This window comes from Lycorma delicatula, chromosome 6 (assembly GCF_047948215.1).
Source record: "Lycorma delicatula isolate Av1 chromosome 6, ASM4794821v1, whole genome shotgun sequence".
NCBI lineage: Eukaryota > Metazoa > Arthropoda > Insecta > Hemiptera > Fulgoridae > Lycorma > Lycorma delicatula.
Window position 1 is genome coordinate 89,125,716 of NC_134460.1, and position 12,756 is coordinate 89,138,471.

Here is a 12,756-nt window from a genome sequence, read left to right on the forward strand (position 1 = left end):
TCCTTATTACAATGATTCTATCGCTATGCGTTTTGAAATACTCTACTCTCTTCCCTATCTTCTTGTTCATTATGAATCTACTCCTGCCTGCCCATTATTTGAAGCTGAGTTAATTATTCTAAAATCACCTGACCAAAAATCGCCTTCCTCTTCCCACCGAACCTCACTAATTCCTACTACATCCACATTTATCCTATCCATTTCCCTTTTTAAATTTTCTAGCCTACCAACCTTTTTTAAACTTCTAACTTTTAACTTCCACGCTCCGACTCGTAGAATGTTATTTTTTAATTTTCTGGTGACCCCTTCCTTAGTAGTCCCCACCCGGAGATCCGAACGGTGGACTAGTTTACCTCCAGAATATTTTACCAAGGAAGGCGCCTCCATCATTGCTATATGAAAATGCAGAGAGCCACATTTTCTTGGAAAAAAAAAGTAGCTGTAGTTTTCCATTGCTTTCAGCTGCGCAGTACTCAGAGGACTGAGTGATGTTGATATGGCCGTTTAAGTCATTATGACTCACGCCTCTAACAACTACTGAAAGAGCTGCTGCCCTCTTACAGGAATCATTACTTAGTCTGGCTCTCAACAGATACCTCTCCGATATGGTTGCACCTTCGGTCCAGCTACTGAGTGCTCATCCCTGAGCACTCAAGCCCCCTCACCAACGGCAAGGTCTCATGATTCATAGAGGAGGACAAGTTACATTATCAAAAATAATGATTGCTGTTTTAAAAGCTTCTTTATCAAAAAATTTCCTTCAGTTAGATTTATTTAATTTTATGTAATTATTTCTTTAGCGACCACATCTTTCACAGTTTATTTTTTAACTATCAGCCATTAGAGTTCTATATGGACATCAATCAAGGTGAATGTGTTTCCACAAGCTAGCTTAATAATTTTTTGTGGATTAAACTGAAGTGATGAGAAATTTGTAATATTATTAAGCAAGTAAAACATGTTCATTCCCTTTGCGTTTTTTATTCTCAAGTTTTAGAAAATTTTACTTGCCTATTTTTATTTTTGTTAAACCCTGGTTACATTGTTTTAAAATAATGAAAAGATCAATATTAAAAAAGTATATATATTTAAAATGAAAAAAATGATTTTATAAGCTACTTTGTAATAAAAACTTGTCTTATACTTTTAAACGCATGAACTGTTAAAATTTATAATTTTTTTTGTAATTATGTACTTAATTACACCTTATAAAAAATAGGTGACTCAAGGATTTTTTGCATCTTTTACCTGCCAGTTTTTTACAGGAATAGCACAATGTCTCCATGCAATTGAATTTATCAAAAGGGTCCTGTTTTCTGTATTCAGTGCTCAGGAACAGATCCCTATGCATTTTTGGATATTATATTATCTAAATAGAAATATATATATATATATATATATATATATATATATATATATATGATATATATAATCCAGAGCTCTTTCTTATTATATCTGATGCTGGATGCTGGATTTTCATATTAAACCTTTTTTCCTTCTTGGTGTATTCTAATAGCTAGAAAGCACAGATAGATGTCATCAGTAAGTTTTGTAGTATATTGCATTAGTTAAGACAAAAGATAAGCTTTTAAATTGTTATTTAGTTAATAATATTTACTTTTTACAGGTCTCATCATCTTTTGTTATATATTTGAACACTCATTTCTTTTTATCTAGACAATATGGTAGTTAACATGATAGGGGAAACTTTACAGCATTATACTTTGATTGAACATTATTGATGTAATGTTTACCTAGAACAGAAATTACGCTGAATTTTTAATAGTCGTATCCTTTTTTCTAAATATTTAGTTAAAATTTACATTTTATTGTAATTTTTTTCATTCTTTTTAATCCAGAGGCAAGAATCTTTGCATAGTTCTACAAGATTAGTCATTGTGATTTTTACTTATGAAATTATGAAACTAATTTGCTATAAGTAATTACTATAATTAATTAATATGCATTAATTATGAAATCAATTCACTATAAATGTAAAGATATTTAGGATTAACATTTTCTGTTACCAATACAGTCTGCATTGATGGCTAAAGCTGAAGCTATCATTTATTCAGGGAACTGAAAATTTGGTCTGATTAAATTTTTCCAAGTTTTTGCAAGGGGTTTTCGTATAACACAAAAAAATTAGTGTTATTTTTAAAGTTGTCTTTGAAAAGAGATACAGAGTTACATTAAAGTAAATGAGACTTCAGGAAGATTAATAAAACTAACAGTTTTAATTTTAAATAAATGCCAATTCAAAAATTTTAGTATTTGTAAAAATAAAGAAAGAATATGTAACTTAATTCATAAGTCTTTGAAGTCCAGCTTGTCATGATGAAGCTAAAGGTAGATTCAATATGACATCTTAATGACAGAATGATTAAACTATACTGATCAAATGAATGTTGTTATCTTCATTTTCCTAATGACTTCCTGTCCATAGTAATTGATTTTAGAACAACACTTTTATCCACATTATAATAGCAAGGTGAAATATTTGTAATGTGGTAGAAAATTACTAATCATTAATCCCTCTTATAATTTATTGAATTTTAATTGCTGAATCCAGAATTATTTTCAGACAACACTAAGAAATAATTTTTTCCATTCTTTAAACTGATTTTTTAAAAAGATTAATTTTCACAGAGAGGAGTTTTATGTTTTCTCTTGAAAAAGAGTTCAAATATAAAATGGATAAGATTGAATTAAATTAATTAATTAAAAATAATTTAATTTAATTTATTTCTCATGATACTTTTACAAAAACATATGAACTACTATTTTAGCTTCATTAAATTAAATATATATATATATATATATATATATATATATATATATATATATATGTATATTTTAATAGAAAATTATAAAGTTAGCATCATATATGTATAAAATAAGTTATAAAATTTTGTGTTATTTAGAAAGTTATTTTAATCAAAAATTATTCCATTTAGTAGTAAATGAGAATAAGATTGGTAGATTGGTAGCATGTAGCAGTTATATGAATATGTAGTTTGTACTACAATGTTACTCTGTCTAGACAGAATTATTTTTTATATAATTCTGCACATCTACGCATCATTTTAAATAAAAATGCATAATTTTAGCTTCCAAGGTTCTGTAGTCTTCAAATTGTAACTTTTATAAAAATCAGAAAAAGTTACAATCTAAGAAGGAACACTGTTCTTGTCTTAAATTGAAACAAAAATTCAGATGTTTTAATTAAAGAGGTTTCAGCAAGCATTATTTTACTTCTTTATGAAAATAGAATTCTATTACTTATTTGTAAGTATTATGAACACTATTTTTATCACAAGCAATTTATAAACTGCATAGATCATCATCCATGTTATAAATTTATATTTTTATAATGCATGTTATTTGTTTTTGCAATTTCTAGTACTTCCAGTTATCTACAGTCAAGATTTTAAATGTTATGTTTCCTATTAATTCACTTTTTTTATTTGTTTTTCTGTTTTATGTGTTGCTTTTGTTTATTTTTTTTAGCATTATGTAAAATTTGTTTTTGCAGATGTGTATGATGATTCTGTTGTACTTTTTCCTACTGATTCCACTGGTGCTACATTAATTCCCCCAATATTTAGACCAAAAGGTTGGTTGTTTTTCTTATTATCATTATTAATATGATAATAATAATATTAGTAATAAAATTAAATTAGTGTTAATTTAGTGGTAGTATTTATCTAACTGGTTAATTTTATCAATAAGTATCACCCATCAAAAAATAAAATAAACTATTATTAAAATGTCTATCTTCATTTTATCTGTAAAAGGAGCATTTCCTTGCTTTATTTATGCATTTTTTTATATCCTTTTTATTTATTTATTTGTTGACTGTATGTATTGTGCATGTTTGCATTGTTTCTTATGTTGATGATAATTTTTCAGTGTATCCTTAAAAATTAATTTCAAAAAGTGAGAATAGGATTTGTTATAGCTTTGAGAGAAACATTTTAAGTTTTTCAGTTTTTTTCATATAGTATTTTGTTTCCATTGTTACATTCTCATTTGACTGCAATGTTTAACTAGTATTTTTCAGCAAATAAAATAAGTAACAATCAATCTCCCAAAATTTTTGACATTGAATAAAAAACAAATAATTCTTATTTTGATCAGAAATAAGCATTCAATTTTAAAATTTATCTTTGTTATTCATTCAGATTCCTTAAATCCAGTTAAAGAGTGTGTGAAATGAACCTTAGTTACTGTACTTCACAGGTTTTCGTACTGATTTTTACTCTTTTAGCATCTATTACTTTGAAATGGAACAATCATTTCCATTTTTCTAAGCCTAATTAATGTTTCTTAAAATTATTTCCTTAAAATTAATTTCCTTTTCACAATTTGTGATGGAGTCATTTTTTAAGTGAATGTTTTCTGATTATTAAATAGTAATACCCTTTGAATTAAAAAAAATTGGTTTAGGAAAATCCTATATATGATTTCTATTTCCCCAGTTTATTTTAAAAGAAAATTTTATTTATGTTTAAAATTAATTTGAATACTTTTGTTGTATTTTAAACAAATCTAATTTGTAAACTTGTAACAAAATAAAAAAAATATAACCCGGTATCATATTATTTAATGTAAGATTTTTTAATAATTTAAATTATATGAAGAATTTTGACTGTGTAAAACCCAAAATTTAGATAAGTGCATATATTGAACTAATCATTTCAATTTAAAGCAGTGATTTTCAACACTGAGTCTGAGTGTGTTTATATATACAGTCTCTGGAGAAAAAAAACATATATATATTTTTTCCCCGGAGACAGTCCTGTCTGGATTTTTAGCATTTTCTTATCTTTGTCACAGTGCCTACAAAGTGTCATTCTATGATACATTCAATAAGTAAAATATTAAGTTATTCAACACATTTGATTTAGGTTAGTAAAGATGAAAGTTGTTAAGTTGTTCATAAAGAAAATTAAAAAAAACTAGCGACTTTTCTAATACAATGAACAGTCATTAAACATTTCATTAGAACAGTCCCTGTAAATGACTTAATATTGCAAAACTGAGTGTGAGGCAAAATAAAAATAGATGCAAATAAATACAACTCTAAAAATAATATTTTATTCAAGTTTTAATTTTCGTCATAATCTTGAATTAAAGTTAAATTTTTATATAGCAAGATGGTGATGTGATAGATGATTTTCATGTAAAATTTGTGGAACAAAATGATGAATCATATTTTCTGCTAAGTACTTCTTTTGTTGAGATACCAATACACCAATAATCAGTGACAAAATACCAGATAATCCACTAAAAATTAAACAAGGGAAAACATGTTTTGGAAATGTTTTATTTTGTTTCGCCTTCAGCCTGCACTCCATAACACTAGACAAGAGTTACTGTTATAAAACAATACAAACAATATTAAATTCATTGAAAATTTTATTGCAGTAATGTAGAAATTAATTTCAGTAATAAAATTATCATAAAATTAGGTCAAAACACAAGAAGTCAGCTGTTATTATTTATTTGAAGTGGAAGAAAAAAATAATTTGTTAATTTCATAATTTAGGAATAAATGGAATAATTCCAGACATCTTGCAAAAGATGTCTGGAATAAGTTGATTCAAGTTTATGATGTTCATTTTACTGAATATATAGATTTATTGTGGTATCAGTTTCATAGTATCTAATGGGAATCAGCAGGTGGTGTACAGAATGCTTTCATCTCAAAATTGTTTAATAATCACTTTATAATAATTTTTAAAAGCTTACCTTTTTACAGAGTTTGTCATAGGTATATGTAAAATATTCATATATTTATTTTAAATTATACACCATTAAAACAATAAAGTTTTAGTTACATAACTATCAATTGATTAGTAATTCAATACGTATGATACATTCAAGTTGATGATCTATTGTTATGTTGTAATTTTAGATGTTTTTTTATGTTTTTTCTTCATTAATAAAAATATATTAAAATTAATTAATGTTTTATTCCAACATGGTAACAGAGCATGGTTGTTTCTTTTGATAAATGGAATTTTGATGAAGATGAAGTGGATGTTAAAATTCTATTTTATTGTGCTAGTTGTACATTAATTTTTTGGGGTTAATAAGTGATATGTTTGTTATGATGATTGATGATAAGCATCAAATAGAGAAGCTAAAAAATATCAAATTGTTATGAAAATTATTTTAGAACGTGATGCAGATTTTGATCTAATTGGTGGTATATCTGTAGAACCTGAAAATTATGAAAAAACTTGATACATAGAAATAGAAAATGCAGAAGCAGATAATGTCTTATTTTATCTCTAAACATGATCCCAGTACTACATGTTGTTTTGATATTGCAAAAGATGTCTGGAATAAGTTGATTCAAGTTTATGATGTTCATTTTACTGAAAATATAGATTTATTGTGGTATCAGTTTCATAGTATCTAATGGGAATCAGCAGGTGGTGTACAGAATCATTTAGTGAAATTTGATGATTTCACTAAAAATGTCATTACTTGGTAATCCAGTTGATGAAAATGATTTATGTGCTTGATTGCTACAAACTCCACCAAAAGATTTTGATTATATTTATGTCACTTGGCATGACTTACCTCAAGCAGGGAAAACATGGATGAAATTATAAAAGAAATATCAGAATTATGAACTTCAATTGACAAATAGAGATGAAACATGTGACTGCAGTGATGATATTAAAATCAAAATCTAATATTCCAGATTAAAAAACAAGGAAAATTGAAGGTTAATCAACAAAGGTCTTTCCATCAAAAGTTTTGAAACAAAATGATCAAAAGCGATATTTCTCATTTGGAAAAGTTGGATAATTTATCATATGATTGTAAGATTGGTATACTTTGTTTCAAATGTAAAAAGAAGGTTCATCGATCAAATCTTTATCCTAACTGTGAAGAAAATAAAGATTATGCCATGATATCTGCTTAAAATCTAATGGAAGGAAATATTACAAAAAAAAACATATTGAGAGAGTTATGTACAAGTTTATGGTTGACTATGATTTTATGAATTAATAATAATAATAATTTTATGAATCATAATTGTTACAGTTGACACTGAAAAATCTAATTGTGATGAGCCCTAGTGCATTGATAGTGATGTCAGACACCAAGTAACAAATCTTTGTGACTGGAATGATAATTTTGAAATGCCAAAAGAAATGGCTAGTGGTTGTCAAGAAGTTAAATTAGAAGTTCTTGGTACTGGTCATATAAGTGTGAAAACATTTGATGGTCTGATCAATATTTTGAAGGGATGAATGAACTTGTCAAGATGGAATGTGCAATCTGTTCTCAGTAAAAAGGTTGGACAAAAAGGAATAGACCAATCAATTCAAATAATGGAATATCCATGATTTCCCATTATACTGAGTAGAAATGGAGTACCCATTGCTGCAGTAGCTATTTCTCATTATGAAAATGAACTTTACCAGTTAGTAGTGAAAGTCACTTTTCAAGAAAATCGTATGCTATTTCTGAGGCTAGAGACACACTATAAAGTTTGCAAAAAAAATGTTGTCATCAAAATAAATGATAGGTGCAGATTTTTTTGAAGAATCATAGAATACCAAAACAAGTGATTAATGAATTTCATGAAGGATGTATGCTTGGTAAACATCATTGACTCAGTTTTGGCGAAAGAAATGAAAAATCTACTACTAACCAGGAGAATTGATTTTTGCTAATATCTGTGACCCAATGGAAAAGAATGATTTGAATGGTAATTGTTATTTCTTGTTTTTAAAGGATTATTCCAGTTTCAGAGTTACATATCTGTTACGTAAAATGATGAAGTGAAGGAAATTTTTTTTAATTTTATTGAAGTAGTGAAGACACAAGCTGGATTAATTATAAAACAATTACACAATGATGAAGGAAAAGAGTTTGATAACAAGGATGTAAGACTATTGGACTAAAATGTTCAGTTACAGTTCCCTACACTACACAACAAAATGGAGTTGCTGAACATGAAAATAAGATTATATGTAAGATGGCATTTTTCTAGCTTCAATCAACTGTTCATCTACTGAAGTTTTTATGAGGTGAAGTACTTGCTGTGAGATATATATTTACTAACAAAAATGCACCAACAAAAATTAAAGAAAAGTCGCCTGTAGAATTATTTTTAAATAAAAAATACTATCCCCACTTGAAGATTTTTGGCACAGAATGTTTTTATGGATTCCCCAACAAAAGCTAAAGAAATCTGATGCAAAATGTATTAGAGATTATATTTTTGGTTATGCCGATTGTGGTTATCAATGTACTTTCCTCAAGAAAAATCTGTTCGTGTTTCTAGATATATTAAATTAAGAGATGAATTTTTCACAGAAAACAAGGAAGCTTAACATAAATAAATGATTAGAAATTTTAAGTGACAACGAGGATGAGAGTGTTTGCCAAATTCAAATGGTATAGAAGATAAACTACCCATAGATAATATTTCACAGTTTGAAGTAAATAAGAATGAGACAGTTTGAAAAATTCAGTTGCTGTGAATTGTACACCAAACTAGCATGTTTTTTCACAATTTGAGTATGAAAATGAAGAACAGGAACAGATTATTGATAATAATCAGAAATAATGTTACAAACTAAGGAATAGACAGGAAATTCAAGAACTAGCATGCTATCGAGATGAATCATTTCAGCAGAACCAAAAAGATTTGTTGAGAAAGAAGTAGAAATGAGTTATGATGAGGCTATGAAATCAAAGGATGTTAAATATTTGAAAACTGCAATGGATGATGAAATGAGTTCATTATACAAGAATAAAATGAGAAAATTAATGAATTTACCATCTCAAAGTACACTCATTGATAATTCAAGCAGATGGATTTTTTCCATAAAAATAAAATTCAAGATGAAATTATTACAACAAATTAATACAGTATAAAGCTGATTTAGTAGATAAAAGTTTCAATCAACGAAAAGGATATGATTTTAATGATACTTTCAGTCCAGTTGCCAGATTAGAAACCACAAGAGCTCTGTTGAATATTGCTGTTTAGTGTGACTGGCATATTAAACAATTTAACATAATTCAGCTTTCTTGAATAGTACCTTATACAATACAGGTCATGTGATTACTTAAATTTTGCATGGTCTGAAACAGGCTCTGAATTGTTGGTAAGTGTTGAATTGAATTCCTTAGAACTAGTAGTTTATGAGAGAGTTTTGTGCAGATCCTTGTATATTTTATAATGAAAAATTTATATTGTTTTTCCATGTGGATGATGGGTTAGTTACAGGACAAGAGGAAGTAGTCAGTGAATTCATATTCAGTTTAGCCCATCATTTTGAAATTACTTCATTAGATGTAGACTGTTGATAAATTGATAAAAGGAAATGATAAATCTCATGATTATATTAGCATTTCTCAAACTGCAGATATGAATAAAATATTTATACTATTTGACATGAGTAATCCAAAGCCATGAATGATCCCTATTGAATCTGGATGTATGTCCGGTGATTCACCATTGGCTGAAGATAAAAATGGCTATCGGGAAATCATTGGTAGTTTAATGTATTTAGTGTTGGGCCAGATCAGATTTAGTCTATGCAGTTAATATAGCTTCAAGATTTCAGGACGAACCCAGTCAAGCACACTTTAAAATAATGAAGCAAATACTTGGATATTTGAAAGCTACCATAAATTATGGGATTGAATTAAGAAAACTGAGATTTTAAGAATTGAAGCATATAGTGATGAAACCATGCTGGAGATAAAATTATCAAACATTTGATAATTGATAACATTTTACATAACCGTCGATAGCAATTCAGTACAGATGGTATATTCAGGTAGATGTTCTGTTGTTACATTGTAATTTTAGATGTTTTTTCATCAATAAAAATATATTAAAATTAATTAGATGTTTTATTAAAAAAGTGTTAATTGTATATCTTAATTCATTAATTGCTTCTAATTTGATTCTGTGAACCATTAAGAATCTTGTACTACAAAACAAAATAATCCAATGGAGATAGGATCTGAAGACCTGGCAGCCTTCTATACAATCTTTCCAATGATTTGGAAATATATAATTTAAATAATCTTTTTTAAAAGCAATTCTTTTAATAACCATACTCTGTACCAATACAAATTAATTTATATTTAATAGATCAATCCTAAGTACAGAACAATTAAAATAGGATGACTTACTTTATTTCATTACATAACAGAAGCGCTTTTGCGAATTTGATTCACATCATCAGCTGCATGCATTTTATATATATATAAATTTTATATATATATTATGTTATATATATATTACAACCATCAAAAAATTACAAAGAATTGTTTAAAATTACAAAAATAAATCAATTAAAGTCAACCAAGTCAAAATTAAAAGTAAAAATGTAATAAAACAAAAATAAAACTTAAATAATTAAACATTAAAACTTTTAAAAAGAAAACAAAAACTTAAACTTTAATTTTTATTTTGTTTTAATTAGAGTTTTACATTTTAATTTTGACTTGGTTGACTTTAATTGATTGATCTTTGTAATTTTAAACAATTTTTTGTAAGTTTTTGATGGTTTTGTAATATATATATAACATAATATATATATATATATAAAATTTATATATATATAAAATGCATGCAGCTGATGATGTGAATCAAATTCGCGAAAGCGCTTCTGTTATGTAATGAAATAAAGTAAGTCATCCTACTTCAATTGTTCTGTACTTAGGATTGATCTATTAAATATAAATTAATAATTTAGTTTATGTCGTACTTGTAGAAAATAGTGAGATAGTGCTCCATCTCACTGAAAAACCACAGGCTGTTTGTTGCCCAGCATTTTCCTGGCAGAATTCGGTTTACTGTTAAGCAATACCTAAAATATTTTTTTCTAGAATAAAATTCTCTACAATATGATAACTATTCATTTTTGTCATGTGTCAAGTTTTTGAGAATGAGCATCAGATCCTTTGTAATCCACCCAGGATTATCATCATTCCAGTAACAAAAGGTTATGATTATTAATGTGGTTCTTTAAAATGAAAGTAACTTTATCTGAAATTATGATTGAATCAAAACAATTGGTCTATATCAAATTTTTACATCATTATTTTGTAGTACGTATCTAATTGATCAAAATTATCTTCTGAAACTGAAAGTTCTTATACAAGTTGTAACATAAAAGGGCATAACATGTTATTTTTAAGTTTCATGAATTGAAAAAATACTAATGCATATTCAAGGCAGCTTTCCAAACTGTTGAGTAGGAGTCAACAAATTAAAAAAATTATCTAATGATTTTCTCCATCAGTGATAGATTTTGGTTGTAGTGAACAGTTATGGTCAGTTATACTGTCACTTTTTCAAATCATTTTACTGTCTTTTAGATAGTTGATTTAGTTATTCAAATTGTGTTACCAAATCTGTCATTAAATAAATCACTTGTAAAAGTAATCTCAAACACAATATCTGTGTAACATTAACAAAGTTATCTTTCAGTTTTGCTTAAAAAAGATATTATTTAAAAAATAAAGATGACATTAAATAAAAAAGTAAACTTGTTAATAACATTTGACTACACCGAGTAAAAATTTGATCTACTATTTTGTAATTTATATTTCATGCCACACTGATGGTCACATGTAGTTGAATTAAGATTAATAATTTTTTTTTTAGATTTAATATTGTTGAAAAGTAATAGGTGATTTACAATTTAAATTGGTAATACAATTTCTAATAAATAATATACCGATCTACAGCAGTGTGTTATTTAATTCTGTGATAATGTAATTTTAGGTTGTTGGTTTCTCAAAAACAGGTATAACTATTAAAAAATGGATATCACCATAATCTTTCACTTCAGATTTTATATAAAAATAATATATCATTGCATAAACTTCTTAAAAGATTAATTTGGATTCAAAAAGGCAGACAGAAATTTCATTTGATTGTTTTATGTATTGTAATATTTTGTATAAGTTTATTATGAATGAAAATATTTTATAGCCAGATGCTTTTAAGTTTTTTACAATTTTTTTTCCAACAAAATATATTTGTCAAGCTCTGTGTTTGTTTCATAATTTGCAAATCATATATTAATGGAAACTAATTGTTTTAAACCTGGAATGTTATTTTGGATTTAAGCTGTGTATAAGTATTAGCTTTGCTGAGATTTTATTTCAGATACATTTTTGCTGTTTAATTCAATGTTGTAATGTCATGAATAATTTTAATCTTATTACTGTTATTATTTTTCAGTAAAATATTTGTAGTTGTTGAATAAATTTTTTCCAAGTTGATAGTAATTTAGAACTAATAGCATTTTGTTATGAATTTAATCCAGAATTCAAATTAGTTTTAAAGGATGTTTATTTTTTGCTTCCATTATTATTATTACTATTTAAAAAATCTTAATGTTTTTATATGCTTTTCTATTAATATCAATGTTAATAAATCAAATAACTTAAAGTAATAAAACAGAACTCACTCATTTAGACATCTTACTTTCCTTAGACCATTTTCACTACATATTCTCATTTGTAACAGATTAAAAAAAGGTGTCAATAAATTCCGTAACTTTTCTAGCTACACCAGTTAAATTATGCAATTCATCTTTCAGTTAAATAATTTTAAGCTCTCACTCTTTCTATTTCTCTCTCTCTCTCCCTCTCTCTCTCTCTCTCTCACTCTCTCTCTCTCTCTCTTTCTCCCTATATATGTATGATAAAAAGATTAATGATTTATTTTAATGATTAAAATAAATCCACTGA

The 12,756-nt window shown here is 26.7% G+C and overlaps 1 protein-coding gene across 1 annotated transcript in view; it reads left to right on the top strand.

Moving 5' to 3' along the window:
• Window positions 1–12,756, top strand: part of tutl (immunoglobulin superfamily member turtle) — a 569,464-nt gene that overhangs the window by 509,538 nt on the left and 47,170 nt on the right. Inside the window, 1 exon segment of the mRNA XM_075368048.1 lies at window positions 3,536–3,616. Coding sequence (XP_075224163.1) covers window positions 3,536–3,616 — 81 coding nt within the window.